Source organism: Carya illinoinensis, chromosome 13 (assembly GCF_018687715.1).
Source record: "Carya illinoinensis cultivar Pawnee chromosome 13, C.illinoinensisPawnee_v1, whole genome shotgun sequence".
NCBI classification, from domain to species: Eukaryota; Viridiplantae; Streptophyta; class Magnoliopsida; order Fagales; family Juglandaceae; genus Carya; species Carya illinoinensis.
In genome coordinates, this window is record NC_056764.1 from 10,178,025 (window position 1) to 10,191,165 (window position 13,141).

General features: G+C 32.6%; 1 protein-coding gene across 3 annotated transcripts; it reads left to right on the forward strand.

Moving 5' to 3' along the window:
• The first annotated feature begins 2,919 nt into the window (after positions 1 to 2,919).
• On the forward strand, positions 2,920 to 7,714 carry LOC122290876 (non-functional NADPH-dependent codeinone reductase 2-like). Of its 3 annotated transcripts, XM_043098550.1 has the most exons (5): positions 2,924 to 3,292; positions 3,437 to 3,680; positions 4,008 to 4,187; positions 6,805 to 7,044; positions 7,456 to 7,714. In XM_043098550.1, the coding sequence occupies exons 1-4, from the start codon at positions 2,970 to 2,972 to the stop codon at positions 7,027 to 7,029; spliced, it is 972 nt and encodes a 323-aa protein (XP_042954484.1). In that variant the 5' UTR covers positions 2,924 to 2,969; the 3' UTR covers positions 7,030 to 7,044; positions 7,456 to 7,714. The 3 variants fall into 3 exon arrangements, with proteins under 3 accessions (XP_042954485.1, XP_042954484.1, XP_042954482.1); XM_043098551.1 differs by lacking the exon at positions 7,456 to 7,714 and having other exon boundaries at positions 2,920 to 3,292; positions 3,437 to 3,684; positions 4,012 to 4,187; positions 6,805 to 7,215; XM_043098548.1 differs by lacking the exon at positions 7,456 to 7,714 and having other exon boundaries at positions 6,805 to 7,215.
• The last annotated feature ends 5,427 nt before the right edge of the window (positions 7,715 to 13,141 follow it).

Consider the following 13,141-nt stretch of genomic DNA (forward strand, 5'->3'; position numbering starts at 1 on the left):
TCTCGATAATGTTCCCGTGCATGTGCTTTAATTTGTGCATGCACGGGAATTGTGCATGCACGACCTCCACTTGTGCTGTAATTTATGCTTTCATCTCCTCGATAACCGTTCTCCTCTCTTAAGTTGCGCAGAGGCAATGTTCCTGTGCAGGTACTTTCATTTGAGCAACCAAAGAGAGGCAGACGTGTAATATTTTTATTGGTAGCTTTCAAACCCCACTTTACACCGTCTCCAGATGGAAGAAGAACTGTATTGATATATATATATATATATATAATTAGTGATGGGAACTGTAAGAAAGACAAATAGCAATAAATCTGCATAAAACGTGAGAGATAGAGAGTATAATCTCGTATTGAATCATGACATAAAGACGGGAAATCTTCGCATTGCATGCACGCAGTATAACGTGATGAGTCTTCTGAATTTTTATTAGAAAAAATATAAAAAGAATGTGAGAAATCCCAAGGAAGATTTCATGCATTATTTTCTGTAACTTTTGGTGCTCTTTTCCTTTCATGACGCGGCGCCACAATTTCATGGCTTATTATAAAATTCCGCAATTTCACAATTACAAAAAAGTTAAAATACAAACTTAAAATAGTAGAGAGAATTTAAAATTTTTATTTTTTATTTTTTCATATTTTTAAGAGTCCTTTTGTTTTAAATATATATTTTTTTAAATTTCTTAACAAGCCACACAACACCACATTAAGTGAGCAAATTGAGCTATATGAATTAGGGAGCATATTTCATAGCATTACTCCACACACACATATATATTGTTGAAGAATAAATTTCACGTTATATGTAGACAAGGTTTTGAGTATATTTATAAGGTTGGAGCAAATCTCTTTATTTGAATCCATTTTATAAGATGAGTTAAATCCATAAATTTATTCATATATAATACTTGTAGGACCTCCCCCCCCCAAAAAGGATGACATTAATTTAATTTAATTTAATTTAATTATTTATCTTCATATTTAGTAGAGGAAAATAGTAAACAAAGTAAACGTTAGGCAATTACGAAAATATCCAATCAATTAGCTAGCTTTAAAAGAAACTAAAATCTAAGATAACAATGCTAATTAAGTGCTAACAACAATCAATACAACAATAAGATCTAGTGTGCTATATGAAAGGTTAATGAAAAAAAAAAAAAAAATTAGTGTCAGAAGCATGCATGGTATCCCAAATCTGTCCAAAATAAAAGTGACCAACAAAATTTAGAGGAAAGTAATTTGATCAATGGAAGAAAAGGCAGCACGAGTAAGTCAGAAAGCGCCAAGATTAGCAAATTCATTAATAACCATTTGATTTCCTTCCCTATACACGCACGCCTAATGTCACGATTCGTGTGTGAAAAGAGAATGAAAACTTCATCCCACAAGTCACGGTATCTTCAAGGCAATCTATAGTACTAAATCAGTTTCAATTTCTAGACAATGCAAGCTTATTAACTAATGGCATAGAATTAATAAACCATGCCTTTGAGACTTAGTAAATATATTAGTCCCATATATAACCCTAAGAGATTGAATAAGATCATGGATAAAAGAATAATCGTGGAGTCCTATAATCTATCCCTCCACAACCAGCGAGGCTCAAGTTACCATTTGAAGTACCATATAAATTAAACTTGAATTTTATAAAAAAAAAGAGAGATATCCACCTAAGGAGGAAGGACTGAGTCACTTTCACCCATTAAGAGGGGAGATGAAGTGATTTAGCACGTACATTCTTCCAAAGTTTGGGTGAGGGTTAGAAGATTAGTGGTTAAAAGTTTCTGCAAAGAATGAAGACTAGTATTGAAATAGATGCAAATCTTTTACAATTCGTTTAACTCTGTTTTATAAGGACAATTTGTAAAATAATAATATTCTAATAGCTTAGTTTTATGAAAATATATATCCTCCATTAAAATGGTGTTTTGGCCAAAGCTAAGGCCTATGGTCATATAGCATAATACCCAAGTCTCCAAATTGGAGGTTTTGGATTCAACTTTGATCCCCTCCCCAAATGTATTAAAAAAAAAAATGGTGTTTTGAAAAGATTGTATACAACTGATGTATGGAGAAAAGAATCTACATTACTTAATTTGTAGGATTTAAAATTTAAAATTTATTTTTTAAATCAAATTATGTCATCATAGAAACGCTTTATACCGACTTGAGAATATAATTAATTTTATTGTACAAAAAGGGTCTTTATCATTTTTTTTTTAATAATTAACTGTTATCTTTGAATTATAAGATGGAACACAAATTAATAAAGCCCATAGGTAACTCGACTCAAACTAGGGTAATAGGAGACTCTTCTTTAAGAGAAAAGTTTCTAGACCACTGAAAGAGTTGTAAAATTGCACATTTCATCACATGTGAATCCTCATGTACTGTACGTCCAAGTTTTGGCAAGATCCTCGCCAATTTGATTAGAACACGCCTCTCATGAATCAGACCAACATGCAATAGGTGGCTTCGAGAGATTCCACTTAGCAGCAATATGATTCTTTATGCATGGCTTCCATAGCAGGCCAGCTAGCTTAATTCCATGAGTGAATTTATGAACATGGGTGTATATTGTAAAGGAGCTTTTCATGGCTGTATGCATAACTAATAATTATATCTAAAAATATTTAAATATAAAGTACTAGGCCTGTGTGTCGGTGCTGTGATCAGAATGAAGAAACAGAATCCCTGCCACCTGATGGATTTTTTAGGCTAATTTCTGCCAATATATACCAACAATAAATTTTTACAATATATTTCCCAACAACATCAAAAGATGAGAGAATTTTTATAAAATAATATTATTTTCATTAAATATTTTATAAAAATAATTTTTATTTAATATATTATAATAAAATATATTGCAAAAAATATTGTACGTAAATCATTTTCCTTATAAAGTCGTGTTGGCCTAAAGGAACGGAACGGACATCACACGATAAGATTTGCAGAAAAATCATGGCTGGGAGCATTCCAGACTTCCTTTTGGACTCCTCGAGCTGCAAGAGCATTCCACTTCTGGGCTTCGGCACGGCCGAATACCCTTTTGGGGCCTCCTCTGAAACCATGAGAGAAACCTTCCTTCATGCCATCAGACTGGGATACCGCCACTTTGATACGGCTGCTCTTTACCAGTCCGAGCAGTATCTTCGGGAAGCCATTGACGAGGCCCTGCGCCTTGGCTTAATCAGAGGCAGAGACGAACTCTTCATCACTTCCAAGCTCTGGTGCAGCGATGCACACTACGACTGTGTCCTCTCTGCACTGCAGAAAACACTCGAGTATTATCAATATGACAAAAACTAGCTAGCTAGCTATCCTAGCTCTTGTTTATTTGTTTCTTCTTTTGCCCCCTGATCTCTCTGTTCATCTAATCATGAGGAATATTAATCTTGTCGTTTGTTATATCAATATGTTTTGTGCAGCAATCTAAATTTGGAGTACATAGATCTTTATCTTATTCATTGGCCCGTAAGCTTGAAGCCAGGAGAAAAAGAACTGCCTGTTAAAAAGGAGGACCTCCTTCCTATAGATCTCAAATCTGTATGGGAAGGTATGGAAAACTGTCAAAAGCTTGATTTGGCTAAATCCATCGGTGTAAGCAACTTCTCCATAAAGAAGCTTCAAACCCTACTTGCCACAGCAAAGATCCCTCCAGCCGTCAATCAAGTTGGTGATTTTTCTTTATTTTCTTTTTGTGTTTTTTTTTCCCATCAAATTAAAATCATTTTCTATTGCAGAAATGTTGAAGCCACAATCTAAGGATCTAGATAGTGGTTTTATTCATGATTAAAAAAAATATTTTTTAATAATATTGTAGATTTTTTTTTTTAAATATTTAAAATCATTGAAAGAAAATTAAAAATAAATAAATTTATAACCACATGTGTGGCCGTATAGCCGCTCTTTCTATTAATAGTAAAGTTGGATCTTCAAGTTTGCGGGATGCAGAATGTAAAATCACATGTCCGTCTCCTGCATGCTTTATTTTGTAAGGTAGAGATGAACCCGCTTTGGCAACAGAAAAGCCTGAGAGAGTTCTGCGAGGACAAGGGTATACATGTGACGGCTTACTCTCCCTTGGGAGCCAAAGGAACACTTTGGGGAACAAACTGGGTAATGGAATGTGAGGTGCTGAAAGAGATTGCTTATGCTAGAGGAAAATCAGTTGCTCAGGTAATCTTATCTTTTTTTTCTAAACATATTATCATCTTATCTTCTAAATCTAGATCTTATTCGTCTTTTTCCTTATTATCTCGTTCCTTCTAATTGGGATTTTGAAAAGTCGTTTAGCCATACTAGGTTATGCTAATAATATCTTTAGAGCTCCTTTACTATAATTTTATTACTCAGTTATTTTTTTTAACGCTTTTAATCTAGACTAAAAATCTCTATTATATAACTTTCTTGCATAATTTAGAAGAAAATAAATTCAATCAAACAATGTAATCATATAATTTAATAAAAAATTAACTAAATTTTATAAAAATTAACCTATTTATGCAATAAGATCATGTTTTGAAATTTTTAATTGAAATTCAAAAAAAAAAAAAAAAAAAGCTGAGTAGTAATGGGTAGTAAAAGATGTGTAAGAGTACATACCATTACCCACTTGGTTATCGTTTTTTATTTTTTAAATTTCAACTTCATATAAAAAATCTTTCAATTAAGTTTTATTTCTTTTTAGAAAAATATGATCCAATCGTTTGCCTAAGTTCCAATAGAAAATAAAATATACCAAAGCAAAAATAGTTTTTACAAAATTAAAATTAACTACCCTTAAAAAAACTTATATTCATACAACTTTCCAAATGTAGCACCTATCCATTTTAATTCATAAATCCCAATACAAAATATATTTCAAAAGACTTTTTTTAGATTAAAATTTCCTCTCTACTTTCATATATAAAACCCAATAAAAAATACATCTCAAGATTTTTTCCAAAAACATTTTCAAACATCTTTAAACCTTCCTTAATCAAGGATATATACTTAATTGCTATCTATAGTTGACAATTGACATGACCCAAAGGGAGAAATGATTCAACAGGCTTCGTTAAGCAATAGCTCGAGCCAACTTAAATACAATTAAGGTCTTGTTTGGAAATAGATGTGATTTCAAAATTCTTATCTCATACTATATCATCTCATTTTCTTTTCAAACATAATTTAAATATAAAAATTTTAAACTAATTATTACAACTTTTTCAAAGAAATTATTACATTTTTTTCAAACAAAAAATAAAAAATAAATTAAAATTTTCAAATATCTAAATAAAAATAATATTATAAAATTATATTCTAACAATATTTTAACTTTATAATATTTTTTATTTTTTCTCTCATTTCTCAAAATATAAAAAATACTCAACTCAAATTATCTCACTACTATTTACAAACTCTCTTATTATTATTTATAAAATTTTCATCTCATTTCACTTTCCAAACCAATCCTAAATTAATGATGTACTAAACAAAAAGAAACAAGAGGGGATTTTTTTTTATTCAGTTTAATTATTTGCCACTCATAAAATTATTAAGTGCTCGACAATCAAATATCACAAGAATTCAATCAACGTCGTCGTCTCATGCACGAAGACGTACTGAAAAATCCAACTTGGAAAACCAATTAATAGATAGGGGCCTCGATCGATCACACGTCGATCGATATCATTACTAGTAAGCATATATGCAACGACTTGACTCCCTTGAGAAGCCATGGCATGCATGCATGCATCATGTATATATAGGCTAGCCATAGCCACAAGCTGTCTCATTCTGATCTGTTTGCATATGCATGATGTATCACATCTCGAATTTATGGCATTATATGCATTCTCCAGACGCGCCACTGGATGTTGACGCTTCAATTAACGTCTTTGGACCCATCTGGACAACACATTATATCGTGACAATTCCTACGGGTCATCAAGTCCCATGGCTAGCTTTTTAAGTCCACTAGTTAATTAATTTGTTGGATGAAGCTGATTTTTCTAAATTATTTTCTAAAGAAAATATGTTTCATAGCATTTTGTGGTACAGAATCGATAAAAAAAAAATTATATGCTTATAGCGATTAAGATTCCGTTTGGATATAGAAATTATTTCATTTTATTGTTATAATTTTTTAAAATTTTCATATAAAATATAATAATTTTGAAAAATAATATTTTAATATATAATATTTTATTTAACTTTTAATTTTCATTTAAAATCATCTCATCTCACCTCACTATCCAAACTACATGACCTAAGACAATCTTTTTAATTTATATGAATTCAAAATAGTGCATATAATTTTGACTTTAGGCAGAACTCGTTATAATTGTGCAATTTGAAAGGTAATTAAATGATTATTGGCATAATTTTGAACTTGACAGTCATTGATCTTTTTGGCAATTTGGTGGTAGATATATCAATCTTACATATGATACAACTCTATGCAAAGCCACCAAATACAACTCAAATTAGTCTGATCATATTATATATAGATAAATACTTTAATCACAAAAAAATTTCTATTTAGTCTGATCGTATTATTTGATTAATTAACTAATGTACAACATGTTTTAAATACATAGTAACATAGATTAACTTTGGCTTGGTATTCCTTAAAGCTGCATGCTTAACAAATTAAGTTCAATTTTGAAATTTTAATTTGGAATAAGTACTTATTGATATATAGTCTTAGTTTGTTTTTCCTGCTTGATCTTTTTTTATTGCCTGTACTATGGATCAAAATTTCATACTAATATGTATACTTAGCATGACGGTAATTTATTGTCATATGAAGATTTCATTAAGATGGGTATATGAGCAAGGAGTCAGTGTGCTTGTCAAAAGCTTCAACAAGGAGAGAATAAAAGAGAATCTAGACATATTTGACTGGAAACTAAGCCCAGAGGAGTTACAGAAGATAAGCCATATTCCACAACGAAAAGGATTCCCTGGAATTGAATTCATCTCTGATGAAGGCCCTTACAAGACTCTTTCAGAGCTTTGGGATGGCGAGATTTAATTTAGCATGCATTTGGTGAGAAAGAACTTCCCATGATCGATCGCACTTTCTTAATAAATTTATATGATCGATTATTTAATTGCTATGGAATATTTATCATGCTCTGATCGAGCTCTCTCCCTCTTTTCTTGTTCTTTGGATTGTCCTTCATTTCAATTTAAATGCTAAACTACTTATATATCTTTATATATTATCTCACATTCTCGATTAATAAGAAAGAAAATATGGTCATCTGACATGCATATATAATAATCTCAATCATCGGGGCTTAATCAATGAGGTAATTAAATTGAAAATATAGCTAGATAGTTAAGGGTGTAAATTAAAACTTCTGTTAATTCAGAATGAAAAATAAAAAATAGGCCGTAATTTATAGATGAAAGATCTATAAATTAGCTAATTATTTTTTGTTCTTGTTTCTCACAGGATTGAACCAAGATATCAAGAAATAGCGCAAAAACATTTCATAAGCTGTCAAAGATTGATGGAACAGCTAGCTAAACCCATATAGAATTACTTTCACTTGTAAATTTTTGTTACATTGTGATATGTTGGATGGTTTTATGTAAAATTTAAAACAATGGAAGTGCAATGGTTAAGCTTTACATATGTACTTTGAGGTTATATGAATGATGTTTCAAGCAAAAATGAATTTCTCTATATATAGTATTTTTTAACTTATTAACTTGCTTTGTTTATTAACACGCAAGTATTCAGGGAAAAACAACGTATGAATGTACAAATTAAACAGGGACTGCTTCCAAACATTTCCGGCTACAATATTTCGCCGGAATAAATTAAATAACAGCAAAGCTTCACTATTTCCGGCTACAAAAGTAGTTGCAAATACTTTTTTCCGGCGAAAATATATAGCCGGTAATAAAATTGTCAGAACCAATCCAGCACTATTTCCGGCTATAAATGTAGCTGCAAATATAAATTTCCGGCTAAAAATATATAGCCGGAAAATAATTGGGCGACTAAAAACTAGCCACTATCTATTTGCAGCTTAAAAAATTTTGACGCTAATAAGTATTTCCAGCTAAAAAATATAGCCGGAAAGTATTTTTGGCTATTTATGATGGATATTGGCAAAAGTTATTGCGACAACATTTTATTTATTTGCGGCTATTATTATTGTCGGAAATAATATGTATTTCTGGCTATTATAAAAGTAGCCGGAAAATGTTTTACTTGGCTCTTTAATAGCGGCTATTCCGTGGCGACTATAAATAGCGGGTAATAAACAATACCGGCGAAAACCGGTGTTTTTTCCAGCTATTGTACCCGCCGGAAATGGAGCAATTTCTTGTAGTGTGTAATTGCTCTAAATAAATAAATAAAAAAACATTAAGAAAATGGAGAACTTACATTAACGCCAACATGATCATGTATTAACTTATATAAGTCTGGTTGTCATATAAAGTACTACACATGTAATATACAAAATATAGTTAGCTTAGTTAGTTATATTTTCTTGAATTACTTTGTGTATATAAGTGACCCGACAGATGTACTTTGGCCATCAAGTAATACAAAACAAGCCCTTTTCTCTCTCAATCAAGAGACTCTATTTTCTCTATTCTTGCACAAGTTTATGCACTTCTTTCGTCCTTGTAATTCGAGACACAAGGTTTCTACTGGGTTGATTATTTGATATGGTATTAGAGCATCAAATTCTAGTATGGCTTCCGCATCAAATCCTACTTTTCTACTAGAGGATTTCTCAAATCCCTAGCTATTTTCTTCATCATCATGGAGAAAGCCCTAGTCCTATTTTAGTTTTTCAGCCATTAAATGATGAGAATTACTACACATGGAGCCAATCATCAATGTTTACAGCTCTCAATGCTAAAAACAAAACAGGTGTTGTGGATGGAACTTTCTCTTGGCCTATAGATCAATTTGATCCCTTGTATATTTTGTGGTTTCATAGTATGGTCCTTTCATGGATTCTTAATTCTCTTAGCAAATAAATTGCTGCCAATCTTATCAATACCCTAATCGCTGAGAAGTTTAGAGAAACTTGAAGACCCAATTCACTCAAGGTAATGGTTCTAGCCTGTTTCAACTAAAAAAAAGATCTTTCTTATTTAACCCAAGATCAATCTTCTATGATTTCTTATTACACAAGATTGAAAACTATGCGAGATGAATTTTCTATTGTAAAATCAATTCCCAGTTGTTCTTATAACCTGAGGTGTTCTTGTAGGGCTTCAAAGACTGATTAATCAACATGAAAATGAATATATTGTTCAATTTTTAATGGGGTTAAAGGATTCATTCACACATCTTCGAGGGTAGATCCTATTAATGGATCTAATGTCATCCATTGATAGGGTGTTGCTCTCACTTTGCAAGAAGAAAAACAACAAAAAGTTGTAGAAGCCTCTGTGATGAATGAATCGGCTACTTTACTAAGCAAGAATATAGTTTCTCCTAGATCAAACAACACACATTATCCTAAGCAACGCTCTAAGCTTGTATGTACCCATTGTTGCCTCATTGGATACAGTTGAAAGGTGCTACAACTTGCATGATTATGTGCCTGGATTTCGTTTGAATCCAAGAATCAAAACATCTTCTTTAAATGAGGTTTCTTTATCTTCCATTGGCCTTGATAAAGCAACCATAAATTCAAGTACCACTCCTCAATTTCCCTTCTCCAAAGAACAATGCAGTCAACTTTTTGCTTTCCTTCAATTTTCTTCACAATCATCTCAACCACAAAAATGAATGCTATGGGTCATTCTAATTTACCTTCCAATTCATCTTCTTTTAGCTTGTCAGGTATGACTTTACCTATTGTTTTTTACTCTAATTATGTTTCTAGTAAATATAATTCTTGGGTAGTTGATAGCGGTGTCATTGACATATGATCAGTTTTATTTCTCACATAGCTTCAATTTCCTCCCTTGCCAATACTTCTGTAAATTTACCAAATGGCACATGTTTTCCTATTACACATATTGGTATTGTGAAAATATCAAATTCCTTAGTTCTTCACAATATTCTATATGTCTCATCATTTCTTTTAATCTCATTTCAGTCAAAAGACTCATTGAAAATTCTTCTTGTTGTCTTGTGTTTGTTGCTCAACTTTGCTTCATATGGACCTATACACTCTTGGAAGACGATTTGAGTGGCTAAACGAGTGGCTTGTCTATATCTACTGCAAGATGATTTTCAAGCTCCAATTATGAATTCTAGTGTTTTTTCTGTTGTAAATCTCTCTTCATTCGATATTTGATATTTTAGGCTAAGACATTCCTCTTCGAATAAGATACAAACACTACAAAAACCCATTCTTGATATTAGTACTTCTTTAAAATTTTCTTGTAATGTTTGTCAGTATAAAAAACAAAAAACATTTCCATTCAATAATAGTCATATTGTTAGTAATAAAGTTTTCAATTTAATTAGACATCTTGAGAAGACGAGCCATAAGTCGTGTCGAGTTGTATTGTAATACCATTGTTGAAGATGAAGACTTTATAATGATAAATATAATTAGACATATTGAGAAATAAGATGAAAATCAAAAACTTCAAGGCAATGATCATTCCTAGAAGAGAATGAGAAAATAGTTTGTTAAAGGCACCAAACCAAGTCTTGTATTACACTTATATAGATTAGTTTATTACAATTGAAAAATGATACTTACAATTTTAGTATCTGTATATGATTCTTTACACTATGAATGGAAATAATACATTTGCTAAATTACTAAACTTTGGCCACAATCGGTGGGATTCTAAGTTGACGGTCTGTGACGAGTTGAGCTAGATATAGCTAGTGTATTATCTTCTTTTAACATTCCTCCACAAGCCGTTGAGCTAGATATAGCTAGTGTATCATCTTCTTTTAGCATTCCTTCACAAGCTGAGGGGGAGAGGACAGGCTAGAAGCTTGTATTTTAGGATTGAGAATCAAGTAGAGGACAAGCATTTGGTGAAGATGTTAGCCACCTAGTCTATACTTAGTTGACACAATTGGTTGACAACAAAGGTAATGTCAGGACATGTTAATGTGCAGTACTATAATGAACCAACGACTTGTCTATACTCAGTGGGATCAAGTAGGGGTTTACCATCATGTTTAGAAGGCTTAGGCCCTAAGCTGCAAGGGGAGGGAGTTGGTTTGACTCCAAGCATCCTGGAGCGATGATGTATGTCCAAAATATATTTGGCTTAGCAAAGGTGAAGATCATTTGAGCTACGAACTACTTAGATGTCGAGAAAATAACCAAGAGGGCCTAAGTGCTTGACAAGGAATTATGATTGTAATTGAGTTACAAGAGATGTAATGATAAAGAGATGAGTCCCTCATCAACATAAATGAGCAAAAAAATCTTGGTATTCCTTAAATGAAGGTAAAAGGAGAAGAAATGATTCACCAAGGAGGCCCTAAATCCAATAGATAGTAGAGCTGAAGATAAGCAATAGAACCAAGCTCAAGAAGCTTGCTTAAGGCCATAGATGGCCTTGTTAAGGCAGCCAATGTAATCTAGATGAAGTGGATCTATAAATTCTGAGGCTGCTCCATATACACTTTTCCATAAGATTGCCATGAAGGAAGGCATTAGATACATCGAGTTGATGGATGGGTCACTGAAAATGGACCACAATGGAGAAAATGATTCAAATGGTAAGGGTTTTGATAATGGGGCTGAAAGTGTTTGTGCAGTCTATCCCATGTTTTTTATCAAATCCATTCATAACAAGGCATGCCTTGAACCTGTCAATTGAACCATCTGGCCTTTATTTAATCTTGTAAACCCACTTATTGCATATGACATTATGATGTAGAGGTCGTGGACACAAAGCACAGGTTGCAGTGGAGGTAAGTGTTGGATATTCATCTAACATACCATTTTTCCATTGTGGATTAGCAAAGACTTTGGTGAAACAAGTGTAATCTCATGCAAGGTAGTATGGAACGTTGTGAAAGGATACCATGTGGTATAAAATTTGTAATCATGGAAGGTCTTTGGATTTAGAGAATCAGTACTTAATATAGTGCTCATTGGGTGTGAGGTTGGTACATGAGAGGTGGGATCAATATCAGCTGCTACAGGTATGGAAGTTGAGGTTTGAGAGGAGTTTGAGTCATCTATTTGTGGTGGAGGAAAGTTCAAGGTTTAAGGTAGAGGTAAAGTTGAAGTGGATGCGGATGACTTTGGAGTTGGTATTGCTAGACTAGTAATTGAAGCAATATCAAAAGTAGAGAAAGAGACATCAAAAGAGGTAGAAGGTAAATTACAGTGATGAAGAAAGGACTATCAGATAAGGCACTAATCTTGGAGGGCAAGTGCAAAGTGGCATGCTCTTTTGCAAAAAAAGATCTTTCATAAAAAATGACACGCCTCGAGAGGTACACCTTGTTGGTAGAGAGATCAAGACAACGATAACTTGAATGAGCGTAACCCAAGAAAACACGGATTTTGGACCTATACTCAAACTTATTTGAGGTGTATGGTTGAAGCAAGGGGAACACTTGCAGCCAAACACTCGAAAGCTTGAATAATTGGTTGTTTGCTAAAATAGTTTCTCATATAGGGAGAGATGATCAAGGATAGGGTGGGTAATCGATTGCTGATGTAAACTGTGGCAAAAAGGCATCTACCTAATATGTAATAAAGAGGCCATAATGTGCAAGTGAGGTGAAACCAATCTCAAGAATATGCCTAAGCTTTCTCTTGGATAGTCCATTCTACTAAGAAGTATGGGGCAAGTTTTTCGATGGACAATACCATGTTGAATTAGATGAGATTGAAAGCGACCAGAAATGAATTTGCCTCCACCATCAGTTTGGGCTTTTGTTTATTATTTTAGAGTAGAATTGTGTTTTAACTAGCATTTGGAACTTGACAAAGACATCAAAGGTGTTAATTTTTTAAGATAGAATTAAGTATACCTAGAGAAATCATCCACAAATATAATGTAATATTTTCAACCACCAATGGAGGTAATAGGAGAGGTCTATATGTTAGTGTGTATCAGTTTTAGAGAAGAAGTGAATCTCAAGAAGATGCACAAAACGGTCATTTCTTGCTTTTCCCTAGTTGACATGAATCACCAAAGAAATATTTAGAGTGCATATATATATATAT

Coding starts and splice junctions, on each gene's coding strand:
- LOC122290876 (XM_043098551.1), top strand. CDS start 2,970: ATGGCTGGGAGCATTCCAGACTTCCTTTTGGACTCCTCGAGCTGCAAG. Junction 3,685..4,011: donor TCCAGCCGTCAATCAAGTTG/GTGATTTTTCTT, acceptor TTTGTAAGGTAG/AGATGAACCCGCTTTGGCAA. Junction 4,188..6,804: donor GAGGAAAATCAGTTGCTCAG/GTAATCTTATCT, acceptor TGTCATATGAAG/ATTTCATTAAGATGGGTATA.